This window comes from Corapipo altera, unplaced genomic scaffold (assembly GCF_003945725.1).
Source record: "Corapipo altera isolate COAL_440 unplaced genomic scaffold, ASM394572v1 61, whole genome shotgun sequence".
Lineage (NCBI taxonomy): Eukaryota > Metazoa > Chordata > Aves > Passeriformes > Pipridae > Corapipo > Corapipo altera.
This window is the reverse complement of record NW_020884910.1, coordinates 4,758,451-4,775,073: the sequence shown is the minus strand read 5'-3', so window position 1 is coordinate 4,775,073 and position 16,623 is coordinate 4,758,451. Positions and strand designations below refer to the sequence as shown.

At 43.1% G+C, this 16,623-nt stretch overlaps 1 protein-coding gene across 4 annotated transcripts in view; it reads right to left on the bottom strand.

Moving 5' to 3' along the window:
• Positions 1–1,041: 1,041 nt before the first annotated feature.
• Positions 1,042–16,623, bottom strand: part of SLC22A15 (solute carrier family 22 member 15) — a 69,012-nt gene continuing 53,430 nt past the window's right edge. For 2 of the 4 annotated variants that reach the window (XM_027653481.1, XM_027653480.1), the window contains exons 3-8: positions 14,004–14,144; positions 11,832–11,903; positions 8,921–9,212; positions 5,982–6,163; positions 5,038–5,232; positions 1,042–2,284 (exon numbers count right to left, since the gene is read on the bottom strand). In XM_027653481.1, the coding sequence (XP_027509282.1) occupies positions 2,051–2,284; positions 5,038–5,232; positions 5,982–6,163; positions 8,921–9,212; positions 11,832–11,903; positions 14,004–14,144 (1,116 nt within the window). In that variant the 3' untranslated portion in view covers positions 1,042–2,050. Of the gene's footprint in view, positions 2,285–5,037; positions 5,233–5,981; positions 6,164–8,920; positions 9,213–11,831; positions 11,904–14,003; positions 14,145–16,623 lie in introns of those variants that run through there. The other 2 variants (XM_027653482.1, XM_027653477.1) reach the window with 2 other exon arrangements.

The window sequence follows — 16,623 nt, the reverse complement described above, 5'->3', positions numbered from 1 at the left end:
CCACAATACAAAACCAAGACGAAACAAGAGACATCACTTCATTGCTACAGCTGCCTGACTCTGCTCGGTAGACTGGCATCTCCTTGGTCTTTACTGAAACAGCTCAGGAAACAGGAAAGCCACAGTTTAACAGGAGGTGTCATCACAAAACTGACACTTTAGAAAGGAGCCTGGAGAACAGAGGTTTCGCAAGAGAAGTTAACTGTTCAAAACAGTTCTACACAATGCGGTTACCCATGTGGAAAGGTGACTTGGAGAGTATTCCCAGGTTCTGAGCAAGGAGGGTGCTGGTTTACATGGTAGGGTCAGGTCTGCACATAGTGGGATCTGATGCAAGAGACCAGTACAAGAATGACCACATAGCTGGAATCCTGCCTGACCCATATCTACTCTGCTAAAGAACTGTAGAAGAAAGCCTCCTCCTATGCTTAGGTGAAGGAAAGGCTAGAATAGAATAGATTGGAACAGAACTGAGTATATCAGTTGGAAGGGACCTATAACAATCACCCAGTCCAACTACCCTTCCAGGCTGACTAAAATCAGGTTGTCCAAATGCCTCTCAAACATGCTTGGGGCATCGACCACCCCTCTAGGAAGCTTTGAGCCATTTCCACGTGTCCTACCGCTGGATTCCAGGGAGGAGGGATCAGCACCTCCCTCTCCCCTTCCCCTCCCCAGGGAGCTGGAGAGAGCCATCTCTCCATCTCTCTAAACTTGACAAGCCCAAAGTTCTCAGCCCGCTCCTCACAGGACATGCCTGCCAGCCCTTCCACCCGGTTTATTACGCTCTGGACGCATTCCAGGACGTTCCTGTCCCTCTGAAGTGGCGGCAGCAGGGACCAAGCCAGAGCGCAGAGGCGGCGCTGAAGACGTGTGGTCACACCACAATCTGGCACAAGGGGGAGACGCTGCGCCACGGATGCTGCTCGAACAGCAAATCCCCTCTCTGCCACCCGCCTTGGCAAAGGAGAGACCGACATACTTTCCTGCATAGGTGTAACAAGGAAAAAAAAGAAAAAAAAGCCAGCTTTGGTTTAGTTTCACTGATTTAATAACATTAAACCCAGCATTCTTTACACTCATTCTACAACTCTGTTCTTTTGAAAGACTTAAATTGATTTTCTTTCTAAACATCCATAATATTAAAAGTACTGGGGGACGGGGGGGGGGGAGTTGGAGCTAACAGCCTTTGAAAAATATTCTCCTTCTGTATGGCACCCAAAAAATACATGGGTGCTAAAAACTAGGGAAAGACCTGCTCCTCCTCCAGCCTGCTGGATGGAGCCAGGAATGGGAGTGAAATCTGCTCTGGCAAAGCCCCGTGGTTGTATGGCACTAACACAACTGGCAAAGGCAAACAAGAAGAAAACATATTTGAAGCAATTGGAAGAAAAATATAAGTGCAGGAGAGAAAAACGAAGAGGAAGCAAAACCCCACTGTTCCTCCTCTTGCTTTTGTTGAGCTATTCAACACTAGCAGTATGGTTGTCTTCTTACTGGAGCAGGGTCCCATTGAATTGGAGATGGAGGCTTCAAAGTGTCTCTGAGAAAGCTTCCAGCTTTGGGCACCTCAGAAATGTTCCTGTGTTCTTCTGCAGCGCTGGCTTGTGAGGCAAGCAGGCAATTAAACCCACTGTCCTTGTGAGGAAGGCAATTGAAGCAACAATACACGTGCTAAATTACAGAGGCGATAGGCAGCAGAGCGAGACTCCTTTGCACTGCTTTTCTGCTTAAGTGCCACAAGACTAGAGTCAGAGAACAAGGCAGTTGCCTGTTCTGACTGACACAAAGTTGGGTTTCACTGGCTGTAGCTTCCAGGCAGGCTGTCACAGTTGAAAGCAAATTAGATCAGCTGGGCATCAAGCGATACCTTCCATCAGTTTTCACCGCCCACTACTGCCAGCTTGACACTTCTCTTTCATGCTGCATGTGCCAACTGTCTTACAAAGCCAGCTGCAACATCTACTGGAAGGACATGAAGAACAACTGCAGGTGGGGAGAGGAGGTGGAGGATTGGCTCAGGGTTGGGGTGAGGAGACCTTTGCCTGCCTCAGTCCAGGCAGAAGACCGGGTTCTCCAAGAAGACTGCAAGCTTGCTGGCCACCAGGTCCAGGTCACTGGTGTTGGCATATTTGAGCAGATTGGTGTTCTTGAGAAAGTAATGCTTGAGGAAGTGCTGGCTTACACACTTGTGCAACTTCTGTACCAGCCTCAGAAAGGCTTCAGGGAAGCAGCGCCAATCCTTAGTGCGTGGGTATTTTTCACAGGTCCAGAATAGCACTGTCTGCAAGAAGCAGATGGGAGAGAAGATGTGTTAGAGGTTCTGTCGAGGGCTCACACAGCTTACTAAGGCAGTTTTAGTGCTGGTAAATGGCTGACAGCCTTGGAAATCAGAGAGACTCGTGCTGCTATCTCCCTGTGTTAACATTTCTGCAACGGAGGGGATCACAGTTAAAGCCTCTTCTGGGGACCAGGCAGAGCAACTCTGACATGCCTGGTTAGGATCTCTCCCCAGAGCCAGGAGCCCATGGAAAATGATCTTGCTAAAATAATCTTAGCCTATTTACCATCCTCCAGCAGGAGTCTCTGTAGAAATGCCAGGCATTTTAGGCTGTAGGAAACGGCCTATTATGCATGTGTAGAAGCCAGTAGGTGCAAGGAGGGAGGAAAGCTTAATGAGATTAACATAATTATTTGTTAGCTTCAGCTGTATTTGTGCTGAAGATGCACACAGATCTGCATCCTAAACAAACTGACATTCCAAGCAGCTCCTGCAGGTGCAACGCTTGCTTTCTGGTCAAGTGCTGCCTCTTTTTTTCTGATGTGATACTTACAGCATGTCTTATGTTCTATTCCCCCAAGTTTATTTTACGCAATTTTACATTTGATAAATATGTAGTTAAAATAACAAAATTTCTGTGATTATTGTTCTTACAGTATTATTTTTACACTGCCTATGTTGCATTTTTTCAGACTTTCCTATGACTGAGAAGAATTTTCTTGAGGTACTTACACTACTGTACTGAAAAAGCCATACTGACTGCCTTGGTCAACCTGAAATCACTTTTTAAAATACTAAGTCACCTATCCTGGATTCAATAATTCTGCTAAGTCCCTTAACTGTCCTCTGAATCCCAATTTTATTTTGCAGATTCAGCAACCCAAAAAGAGAACTACACATACTGTGAGAAGTGGTTGAACTACAGTATTCAACTCTTCTGTTTCTACAGAGGTAGAATTTCATCTATAGTTGTATTGCTGACAAATTTCTTCCCAGGCAGCTTTTCAAATGTGAACAATTTCTTTGTTCACAGCTGCAATAACCACAAAGGCTTTTTTTAATGCAACCAGGGAAGAAAGATACAGTGAGGAATTCAAGCTATAACTCCGTGAGAGCTACTCATTGAAGACTTGCAGAGCAGTTACCTTCTGTCACACTAAATCTACTTCAGCAAGACCCATGGGCAGCAGTTGCAATGAAGTTTCTGGAAGCAAGGGAAACAGTGCTGCTTTTCCAGTCAGGTTCCAAACAGGTGATTTATCCCCAGAATTTATGGAACTGTCCCTCACTGCCAGCTGTCTACCAGCAGCATAGAGTTGGTTTTCAAAATGTACCTAGGTCTTTTTGAACTACCACATCTTGAACTTCATTCCTATGGAGGTAAGCATAATGAGTGCTCTTACTTGGTCCTCTAAGCCTTTCTAAGTTTCTGGGGGAAGGATTTCCTCTGTCATAGAGGGTCTTTCTCATATAGAGTCTTGTTTAATCCTAGTTGTTGGGGGAAACCTGAGAATGGGAAGAAACCTAACACTAAGCCTCTGCTCAACTGCTGGTTTATCCCAGTGACTGTTTCTCTCATTTTACTTTCTTTTTTCTTTTCTTTTTTTCTGTTTAATGTAAGTAATTTTGAAAAACCGTAAACCAATCCTCTCTTGCAGTAAAAGCCTCAAGTACAGTAACAGTAAAGAGCTGAAGAGCTTCTAAATAGCTTTTTATTTTGATCATGAGTCTGTGCAACAGCACTTCCTGCACATCTGCTTCATCAGCCAGAGAAAAAAAATGTTGCTGATGGTTAAATGGTTTTCCACTTTCTCCTATCTATGACAGTTTTTCCAGGAGGTTGTTCTTACAGGCACTGAGAAGTTTTACATTCTGCTAAGCTATAATCAGCCTCGTCATCTCTTTTTTGACTCCATCTTGACTTGGATTAGTGCCCTGCGTATAACAGCATTTGATGGTCACAAGCTTTTTCTTTAGGAGAAATCTTGGCATTGCATCTGGTTTTGGACACCAAAATATCAGTAAGTACTGTGGAAAGCTGATAGCTTGAGGCTTCAAGGTGTGAAAAGTACAGCCGCTCCCTGGCAACTCCAGGAGGATGGAGACCCAGAAAACAAGATTGCTCTCAGTCTGGTGCTGCCCTTGGCCCATCGGTATCTGTAGCTGTCAGATGTGGGGACACAGTCGTAGCAGAGTCTTCCATCTCTTCTTCACAAATCTTGTTTGAAGCCATCTTGAACCCTGAAGTAGGTGCAGGGAGGATGCTACCACCCCTTTCTTTCTTCCCTTCCTACCCCAGGTGAAACACCACCAGAACTGCAGTTTGCACCTACTTCATTAATAATGCTCACCTGAGACAGTTTTGTTGGTGCACATCCACAGATAGATGGATGTAGATGGCTATAAAACTATCACACTGAGATAGTCAAGAAGCAGGAGGTAAGTATGCAATTACAGACAACAGTACAATGCCTATGTGAAGTCAAAACAGAGCAGGGGCCTCAACTTTAACATTATTTATATTGCTACAATCATAATGTTCCTACAGGTTTTAGTTTCCTGTTGAAGTTTGGAAAACATATATTTCCTGAACTTCTTGCCACTGTAAAGCAATGAAAAGGTACTGCAGTTTTGACAGTTACCTTAGAAGTTACACAGGTGCTACAGTGATTTACACCACAATATTTTGACATTACTGGATGGAAGGCACTGCAACAGCTACTGCAACTGTATGTTGATATCACAGTGATGCCTACCTGAAGGTGATAAGCTGTGATGACAGGCTTATTTCCAGCACACCAGACATCCTCCTTCATCTGCCTCATGACCCTGAAGCACTTCATGCGACAACCACCATCTTCATCAAGTCCTTCCATGAGTATGTGCTCAGCACGGGAGAAGCACAGCTGCCAGTGATAATTGGAGCGGGCCAAAAGGTCGAAACCCAGTGACTGTGAACAAAAGGGGAAGTGTGACAGCAGATCAGAGGCAAACTTCTCTGAGCAATGCAGAGAGATGTTACAAAAAGGATGTGTGACATCTCTCAAAGCGTATTCTAAACAGGGTTAGCAGAGGCAGCAAATGAGGCATGCTCCCACCCTAATTCTTAGTCGAATAAACATGCATTTTGTATTGTTTCCTCATGTGCTGGTATCAGTTACTCCCAAGACATCCTGCTCTAGAGCCATCAGGTACAGTACCAGCAGTGCCACTAAAGCAGAGGTGCAGCTCTGCAGGCACTTTGCTGTGGAACAACAGGTTGTGCATGAGTGTGGAGCAGGCCTGGAAGGTGGAATGAGACCTGCAGAAACATGGCAACTGGGGCTGAGCCAGAGTGCCAGAATCCAGCGATGACTGTTGTAGGGAAAGGTAGGATTAGGCTGGAGTTGCAGTTGCTGAAGGTTTATACGAGGCAGAGCAGAACAGCAAAAATGATGCATGTCAGCAATGGCAGAGCTGTGTGCAAGAGACTCATGCAATAAATAGTTAACCCAGGTTTTCTTCTATAGAATTCACCACTGTAAGGGGGATAAAAATCCAAATAAAATCTGACAGAATATTCTGAAACACTTCATTAGAGAATACATCTTCCAGCCCTGCTGTTGCCTGCCATCACCATGCAGTTCTTCCTTTGGGAAATGACTGTCACCTGAGAGGTAAATTCCAGCACAGAGTTAATAGTTCTTTATACACTGTTTACCTTGATGCACCGCACTTTTTCCTGAGAAGGCCAACGCTTGAGGCAACGAGGCCACCGGGCCTTCTCGGGCCAGCAAGTTGGAATCTCCACAGCAGGGACCAGCTCCACCTCAACCTGGGATTCTGATGTCTCCACAGCCACACGGACCACTGAGCTGAAGCTCTCCAGCACTGTCACTTTACCTGCGAAGGAACAACAAGAGAAGATAATATAAATGAAAAGGTCCTTTTCTACAAGCCAACCTTGTAGATCTTGCAGTTCTATTGGTCTGTCTTAACACTTCCTCTTCAATGCCATAAGCAGAATCCAATAAGAACTTAAATCTATCTAAATCTATCCTGGCGAACAAGAATAAGAAGAAGATGAAAGACCAACTAAGTTCTCAATTTTACATTCAATTACCATGCTTTTGTTTTTCTTTGTGGGTCCTCTTAAATCCTAGGATCAGCTTCTTAAAAATACAGCTAGATGACTGGTGCAACCTAACATTTCTAATGGTACAGTACAAGGAGATCACTGCAGTTTAGAGAGGACCAGATGAACGCTTCATATCTAAAGATGTTCTTATTCCTTCAGAGAACCTGAGATCAAACCCTTGCCATATCACACTTACCACTGCCAGTCATTCAGAATGTTTTGTGGAGTATCTGTAAGTTTTGTTTCTGGAGATGCACTTGCACAGAATTTATGGGCTGTTGTGCAGAGTAGTCATATAAAAAAGGCTAACTGATAGATCGTGGGGATGCAGAGTGTCAAAAAGAGCTACTTCTGAGGTGATTTGGAGGAAGGAAGTTTCTTCAGTGTGAAAGAAGAGTGGCTCATCTCCAAGAACAACATGCTCTAAGAGTGCAGAAAGGAAAGAAAGCTGCAACTAATGGACTTTGAGATTGTTTCCCGTTGGTTCAGCTCTGTTCATGGAAGAAGTTGCTGTCTGCAGCTTTCCCAGTCATTCTGGTAGGATCACTGTCCCTTCAGCTCTGCTTCTAAACCACTGCAGTAGAAGACTGAGCAGGTTAACAAAAGCAGTTTAAATAGTAGTGTGTTAGTGCCTCATTTTGATTGGCGTGGATTAAGGAGCTATTCCACAAGGAGCCCACATACCAGACTTGAAGGGACAGTGATGAACATTTGGGAGGGCAACTTCTTCTGCCCTTACAGAGGAAATATCTGCCTACCCCCAGTTTAGCATCTCCTCCAGAAAGCACTGGGTGAATTACCTTGCAAATAATAGAGTCCATCCCAACTAGAACTTCATAACCTTCAGTAAAATTTGCATGTTACTTTCCTGCTGAGGCAAGCCTGGCACAAAACCAGGAACTATACTGCTCCCAAGCTCTCAGCAAGGATCCCCGGCAGCTGAAAAGTGTTAAACCAACCGCTGTGTCAGCACATAAATATGTTCACGGCATTTCCAAAAGCATTCCAATTGTGATACCTATTTTTCCACCAATGAAAAGTGAGACACCTCAAAAACTGGCTTTGCTGATGCTCAAAGAATTAAAAACCAGGAAAGCAATGAAACCAGGGATATTTTTCCTGTAACTTTAGCCGTACTATGTGATGAAGGAAATTCATTCTTCACAGAAACAAACAAAAATGGTAATTGCTTCTCCTGAGTTCATCTTAGCTCATTCCTCCCAGTGTGTCTTACAAAAAAAGTACCACAATCATCAGCCCAAACATTATGCTTTGAGTTCCTTGAAGTAATTCTCCTGTCACAACAAGTTGATGTACTGCTGCTAGACACAGTGGCAGGTTTTCACTTCAATACAGTAACTTTCACATAAGTAAAGCTTCAGAGACAAGCCCATTCCCGCTGGTCTTTTCCATGAGCCTTGATGGTGAAATTTCATTCCCATCCACCCTTCCATTTCTATGATAACAAATATTTCTTGAAAAAATGCCATTATCTAGTTGAGCTTGTCTTTAGCAAGTTCTCTCACAATTCAGAGTGCAATCAGATAGTGGATATGGCTCCTATTGCTCTGAAATACAGAAGATCCCTATTAGGCTGCTGATTAGTAAGGAGTCATCCTGGAAACATGCCATGAAAAGAGGCACCACAGTCTGGATTTAATCATGTCCCAGTATCTTAATGTGAAAAGATGGACACAGACTATGTAGCTTGGACCAAGCCAAACTGTCAGTAGCTGAATTCTGTAACATGCCTCTAGGATGCTAAGAATTAAATCTGAGGATCACTGTTCAGCAGCATCTTGATACAGATGTTGCAGTTGTCAAGGCATGTTCTGTGCACCACTGACCACGTTATGTCAGTGAACAGCACTTCCAGTATAAACAGTCACAGGAAATAAACAGGCACTTTGGATTGCTCACAGAGGTTGCAGCTCCACTACTGAAAGTAAACTTCCTGAGTCCACTTCCAGAACAGGACTGGAGTAGCCTGGACACTGGGGAAAGGAGCACTTGTCTAACACACTTCGCCTAAAGTAGAAGTCCTACTTAGTTCCCACCAGTCCATGCTGGAAAGCTATGGGCAGCTAAGGTTTTCCCAGAAAACTATCTGTTCATAAGTATCTTCAAACACGTTCGCCTCAGACTTATGCACCCTCCCTGTATCAAATTTTCCTATACTACCTTCCTTGATAGTATAAATATATTGCAGGTGCTGTAGTAGAAAAAGACTTTTTTTCCCAAACAAATTCCTAAATGTTCTAAAAATTTGGGCTGCCTCTTGGTTGAACTGTGAGAGTGATGTTTCTGGAGACCCTACTCAAATTTCTAAGAGAGCAGTAACACCTTGGGTATGAAGAGCCCGAGAATTACTTAATTCTATCTTTAATGCAGGTCTACATGCCTCACCTAAAGGCTTCCTAATTTTGGAGGGATTTGCTGTTTCTTGGCTTCTGATCATGTGAGCCAAACAAACACTTCGCGTGTATGATGGTTTCCCTTATACCTGTCCCCACTAAACTCACTGGAGAGGTTACAGGAGATAATCGACTTCTCCACCAGCTCCCGGAAGACGATAAGGACTTTGGCTGGAACCAGATCACCTTCGATGTTCACATCCTCTTCATGCCACTGCTGAAGGCTTTTTGAGAACTGCTCCACCTCTAGCCATTGATGCAATTCCTCAGGGTCCCGCACGGAGGAGAGGAGCTTGGCTCCATTTACGGTGTAATAACGCCAGTGCCGTACCTGGCATTCCCTGTACCCAGTCAGGCCACGCAGAGGGACTGTGATGAGAAACTGGCTGGGTGCTAAGACCTGGGAGAGTTCAGAGAGATTGAGAGAGGAGACAAGGGCAGATCCATGAGCCTGAAGTAAGGAAAAGGGGGTTAAGGAAGTAATAGGTAAAACTGGGGGCTTTGGAGAAAAGGAAAAGCTAAGGTATGATGGGATCAATTGAACATAGCCAGGACCTGTTCCGTACCTGTCTCTGAGAGTTACTTTGTGGGTACACAGATTAAAAGGAGGAATCTGATGTGACAGCCATGGCCCTTAGAAAGCAAGAGCTCACTTACTGATTTGCCACCACATGTTTTCCCCCTTTTTGTGTTATTTCTAGTCTGCAATTGCATGAGATATAATAACTGGCAGCTTCTAAGGAGCAGGAAAGCATCAGAGTATGTTTTGAGATACAGCAAAGGGAAACAAAATAGTGCAATTTATTTCCTCAGAATTGTTACTTGAGAGTTCAATATTAATAATAACTATGGCAAAAAGTGCACCTTTCTGATCTCTGTCAAAGTCCACTACAGACATTAGTAAAATAAGACTATGGGTCATTAATATTACAAGTATTTCACTCTATATGATTGTCCTTTAAAAAGACAGAGACATAAGGCAAGTGATATGCCTGAGCCTACAGAGGCAGTGGCATTTGCAGAAATAAGCTCAGGTCTTGGCCAGTTCTACCGTATGGAACTGCATCTCCTGCTGAGAATAGGATAAAAACAGTGTAAGGATGGAGGAGGCAGCAACCAATGGGAAAGGAACCCTCAATAGGCTTGTTTTCAACCCATCTAATTTGCCTCATTTTGGGAATGAACATTTTCCAATAAAACCAGTGCCGAGCCAATATTTGCAAAGAAAGAATAAGATGACACAAATACCTTGAAACTTCATACTGGCTCAGGGCATAGCCAGACATCTCAAAATGCTAGTTTGGAAGCATCTGGCAGTTGTGGCTCCAGAAAGGGTATTCAAACTACTTCAGATTTTACTGTGTTGGCTCAGGAGCCTTTCAAGTCCACTTGCTACCAAGCCTAACTTACACTGGCATAAATAAGGTAAAACTGCTGCACAAGCAGAATGTGAAGTGACAGCTGTTGCTGTGAGGTGGGTACACCCAAGGTGAATGAAACACGCTTGTCACTCTCCTGTAATAACCCAAAACATTCTGGTAGCCTTCCTGGTAGGTCAGCTGATTTAAAATATTACCACAGAGGTGCCAGGGCCCTGAGGGCACTAACAGGCTTTAATGACCCTAAGCAGCCTCTCTGGGACTTCTATCCACAGCATCTGCCCATGGGTCTGGGACCCCCATTTCAGCTGAGCCCTGGGCTATATCATAGGAATGCTGGTCTCCAATTGTGTGTGACAACTACACCTGTGCTGGCCATAGACCTTGTTGTCCTGTCTGCAGACTGCCTTCCCAGCCTGGCCTCAGACTTACCTGGCCACTCTGGGCTTGCCTGGCAATCAGTAGACTGCATCTGACCGTGGTTAATATTGTTGGAGCTGATCCTGACCCTGGTGAGTGCTCCTGGCTTGACTTCAGCAGACTTACCTGATGACCTGCCTTATCAGCAGACTTGCCTGATGACCCAGACTCTTGGTAGACCCAGCTGCCCTCCCTAGGTCTGCCTTACTCGAGCACCACAAGGCAGAAGCTGCCTTGTTATGCTCACCTCCCACCTCCCTCCCCCATAGGGAGCAGCTGGTCTTCTCTTCTCCCTGGCAAGAGATTTGAAGTACAAAAGATGGCCAGCAAGAAGCATAGAAATGGCAAAGGAAACACCAGAAAGCTGCTCTTTTGTCAAGTAAAAACCATAAAGGCAGGAGGATACTGGAAAGATGACATTTCACATCAGGCTGACCTGTACCTGTCAGGTTTGGTGGGGTTGAGTAATCTGTGAGCAGCTCAGAAACAGAGTGCGAGGCTCCATAAGGAAAAAATACAATGTCTGTCATGCAGTTACTATTTATCTCACTGCCTCAGCCACATCTGCAGATAAACCCCCATTCCTTCCCATACCAGGATGCTGTGTTGTACACACTGGCACCCAACAGACTGTAAAGTGAAGAGCTGAAGGTGTTATGTGAGTGCCTGCAAATGCAAGTCACAGGGTACTACTCCACCTGGGGCTTACCAGGAAACAACAGAAGACAAAAGGCTGGGGATGGCACTGTAAAGCTGGGCAGCTGGTGTCCGCTTGGCCTAAACAAATCCCAGTCCCACACCTATGCTCTGTCACACAATGGTCTTATGTGCTATATGCAGACCATGGACCCTGGCAAGTCACAGGCTTGATCAAGAGCCTCAAATTCTGGGGTGTGTAAATTATAGCCAATTGTGCTGCATTAAAAACATGTCTGAAGTTTGCTGGGCGAACTAAATACAGCCTCATTCTTGCAGTCCTGGCCAGGATGTTCCAGGGAGGCAGAAACTTTAGGTTAGAAAGAAAATAGTTATGCTTTGAGAAAAAAAAACCAAGGGAAGTCTCTTGTGGAGAGATTGAAATAGTCGTGGGAGGATCAGTTAGGGGGGTGAAGTTGTCCGGAGAAGAGGGTCGGTGAAGAGGAAGCAGGCATGAAGAGAGTCGGTGAGGAAGAAGCAGGCATATGGACTGTCAGGCTCCAGGTGGCAGGAAGACTTTGTACCTGGATAGATGGGTGGAATGGGCGCTTCCTCCGAAGCATAGCTGACCACTTGGCCAGTAAAGCTGGCTGATCCTGAGAGAAGCAGAAAGGAAAACACGAAGTACACAAGAAGAACAGAGAGAAAGCATGTGCCAGGTCATTCATTCACAGAGCAAAGCTGCAAGCTTCCTTGGAGCCTGTTTTTTAAAGGAAAATCTCCCCCCTGCCCCCACTGTGATTACAGAGTTAAACATCTGGCAATGCCATTGGGCAGTGCTGCACCAGTGATTAGTCTGGACCCTAACCTGTTCATTACACCTTACTGAAGCCTCCACAGCTTTTGCACCAGCCCTACACCATTGATAGCTGCAAAAATGGTGGGCCAGAACTAAAACAAATACTTAAAATAATGTGAGTTTGTCCACGTGAATTTTTATTCAAGTTGTTTATTTAAGACTGACTTGTTGTTGTGTGGGTTACAGAGAAACACTGAATATCTAAAGACTTTTCTTATATATTCTCCTCTTAGCCATGCATATTTAGAAGGAAGTTTGTGGTTTCTCAACAAATCCAGATCTCTCACCATGTTAAATTGATTCCTTTTTACCAGAAGCTGAAAGTTCAGAAAAGTCACTGCAACCAGAAGCTGAAAGTTCTGAAAAGTTTTTCAAATTTAACTTACAGAAAGAAAAATGTTGCAAATTTCAACACAGAATAATGAATACATTGACTTTCCCTTGACACAAGTCTCCTCTAGGTTGAATTATGTCAGCAAGAATATCAAGGTTTCCAATTTCTGAAAGCAGACAGCCAAAATAATTTCTTATCAACCCATTCTTCATTGCCCTATATATACAGGACAAAAGTTAGTCAGGCCCTCCTAGTGTTACTTCCACAGATTTATAACACTGGGTTCAGTTAAGTATGAATAACAAATCTGCCACTTTTTAAGAAAATATATTCTGAGGATTTCTTCCAAGCAGAAATTGTTCAGATCAGCCTACTGTAACTCCAAATTACTGCTCAGAATAGATTGCCTTGATGGTTTTGTTCTGCTTTGTTTTCCAGAACAACAATTTTCCCCTGACCCTGGTCCTGTCAGACCTCATTAGCTAAGCAGGTTTGTTCCAGCACAAGGGGTGGTTGGCAGACTCTGGCACTAAGGAACATGTGGACCAGGATGTGGTTTTACGTCACTGTGGTCATACCTATTGGCAAGGCCACGTGCCCTGGGATACATGAAATTCCAGAAAAGCTATAAATCTGAATGTCTTTGTTCCCAGGACAATAGCCATATTGCCAACTGGGTGATTATATTTTGCCTCCACCTCCATAACCTTCCAGCAGCTTGATACAAACAAACTTCTTCCCTTTCAGTCCTAGAGAGCTGCAAAATGCTTTTACATGTTTGCTGTGTTTTGATCTGTAACTGGCTGCATTTTAGTATAAGGTTGACACAGCTAGAGTATGTAAAAACTAATTTAGATGAAAAAGATAATTTTCATCAGAAGTTGGCATTGCTGTGATTGTTTCTTATATCTTTTATCTTATCTTTCTTAGTTACTCTTGTATTACATAGCCACAGGAAATAACCAAAACAACCAGTCTTCATCTGTCTCATTATTATTTTCATATTTGAAGGTCTAAAATGGGGAGGCATTTAATTTCTCCCACTAATAAGCATATTTGTTCCAAGTTAAAAAGAAATTCCAATCTATGACAAAAACTCCCCATTTTTCTGAATGAGCTTTCTAATGCTCATAGCAGAAGGACTTTTGATTTTCCTCTTTTTTTTAGTGAGTTGACAGGTTTTCCACCTGTGAAAAATATGAGTCATAGCTCATGGAGGCATGAGGATTTTTTCTTATGTTACTGCTGTACAAGTTTTTCTTTCTGTCTCCCAAAGAACTTTGCCTTCTGCTGCAGACTGACAGCTCTAGCAACAGATGCTCTTTGTAAACACAGCAGCTGTAAAAAGAGGCTCTGCCTGATTTACCAATCCCTCTCTGATACTCTTCTAATTGTAAGATGTCCACAAGAGTAAGCCTCTATAACCCAGTCACTAGAACTCCCACAGTGAAGTATCAGCACATTGTCTGTGGTGTTTTGGGTGAGGTACCTGCTCATACAATGGAGAAATCATTTACTGATTGCCTGCAGGCTGCCAGAGTATATCAGGGCTCTTGTTCATACCTTAATGTTCTCATTGTGAATGCCAGAGTTGGAGATAGCCTGGAATCGTGTGGCCTTATGGCTGATTTCTGTGGTCAGCTGCTGGATGATTTTCTGCACCTCCTCCACTGCTTTGGAAACCAGGTGATGTCGCCGTTCCACCTGTCAGTTCCAGGAAAGACACTTCATGTTACAGGTAACTCCAGTGTTTGTCTCCAGTAGGGAACAGTCAACTAGCTTAAAGCATCCTGAAACATTTGTGTCTGTGCTGCACTGGGAAAAAAACTTACTGTTTCCTGTGTGTTGCAACTGATTTACCATAAGACAGAGCTGGTAAACATCACAAGGCCAATATTCAAGACTACCAACCATTAATTTATATTTCCATGCCAATACCATTAGACAGAAGGAAAAGGGTTCATTACATGGATAAATTTGTTATCAACCAGCTACAGTCTCATTCTTTATCCATTTGTTACAGAATAGCCAATTATTCCCATGCATATACTAGCCATTGTCGGAGCCAGGATATGTTTTGTTCTAAGAACTGAGAACACTTCAAGAGTTACAGATACTCTTGTGCATTAGTCAGGTGTCAGGTGCATGCAGCATCATTTAGATGCCTACATTATACACTGGAAGTATCCATACGCTCTTCATAGCTGAAGTACAGATGAGAGTCTACTCCTAGATGGTGAACAAGCATCTTTCCAAAGCTGGTCCCATTGGGAACTAGGTGTTTGTGTGACTCAATGGATAATTCTTCAATTCAAGCAGGAGTAGCATAATTATTTACTGAAAATTATTTTAGTGGGAAGTCTGAGCCTTGAAAGGGCTGAGGTGAGGGATGCACAACTCAGAAAAATATCAAGATGAACCTTTGCCTTCATACATGACTAAAGATGAATGAAGTGCAAGGGGATGGTCACAATCTGAACAAGGACATTCAACAGGAGGAACATGAGAGAAACCATGTTATTAAAGGATATTTAATATTTCTCAAATATCCTTACACATTTACCAAAGTGAGGAGATTCTGTTAATGCAATTCATGAACATATTCATCATTACTTATTCACCCAGAATTACCTACACAGAGTGAGATATTAAGACTGTTTACTGTCCTTTTTTGCATCCTATGCTTTATCTCATTTGATTGTAACTTTTGCTTTCTTCTTGATTTTTCTTTTTCCTCACCATACTCTAATAAATCTTATTGTTTGCAGGCAAGAAAAAAAAATCAGAAACAGATGGGACATTTGAAAGACTACAAAATTAACCTGCCTGCCCCTGAGCAAGAACTAAAACCTCAACTGGGCTGTTTGCAGGTATGAAACAGGAGTGTTAGATCATTAACAGCTTGGCTTAAGTGAATCATCAAGCTTAATTGCCACAGTCAAACATAATTGCTACAGTCTTTTGTTATTATCTAAGACCAAAAGGAAGAAAAAGCATAAGGAAAAAATTCTTTACTGTGAGGGTGGTGAGGCACTGGAACAGGTTGTCCAGAGAAGCTATGGATGCCCCATCCCTGGAAGTGCTCAAAGCCAGGCTGGATGACAATTTGAGCCAAGTGGTGTGGTGAAAGATGTCACTGTCCACAGCAGGGAATTGGCACTTAGATGATCTTTAAAAGGTCCCTTCCAACCCAAACCATCTGTGACTGTTCTAAAACTCCTGTGTCCTGCTTTCTCAGCATCTGCAGCACCTAAACAACACTCTTTTTTTTCCCTTTTAGAAAATACTGTTGACAAGCAATTCATTTAAGGTCTTTTAGGACATCTTTATGTCAAATGCTGAATTATCAGACAAAAACACTCAAGTGTGTTGAAATGTGTCCCCAGCCCTTCAAAAGGAACAAACAGATTCACTTTTTCAAAATAAGGGACCATTCAATGGACTAAAATGGACTAGTGCTTGCATAAGATCAATTAACCAATGAATAGCAATTGACTAACACTGAACTTGAGGGCGAGCAGAATTTGAATACCTTCCCCCCATAGCCAAAGTTAACAGTATTTTTACTAAGCCTGAATAGCTTTTGCAAGTGGGAAATGGATCGGATAGCAGTATCATATTCCCTTCACTGGATCCTCATCTACCCTTGACACACTGTTTCTTTGCTATGTTAACACCATATAGTCTCTTTTGTTTATATAATATCCTTTAATTTCCCTAGTGATTCACCCTCCTCATCATTCCAATTCATCCTTGTTCTATAAGACCAGTTTTAGCTAGGTTATATGTATCTATTTTTTCTTAATTTACACTGAAAAATTTTAGCCCCTATTCATTTTCACTTCCTCCTCTCAGCTTTCATTCATGGCACTTCTACATCTGTAGCTATAGCTATTTTCTCCACCTTATTTTTGTTCATCCAGAACAATTTAGGACAATCCAATAAGCTTGTCTTGCTTAACATGATACTTAATGGTTTCTCCAACTAGTGAATGGTGAGTGGTAGAGAAAATTGTCCACCTCTAAGAGCTTTTAAACAAAAAAGCAGACTTTGTCTATTGAAAAATACTGAAAGTGTACAATCTCTCAACGGGTCAGTTCAAATGGAGACCTGGAGTGCTTCTGTATGCAATGCTCATGCTATGTTCTAAGGGGCATCTGCTAGAAACACCTTCTGCCACCT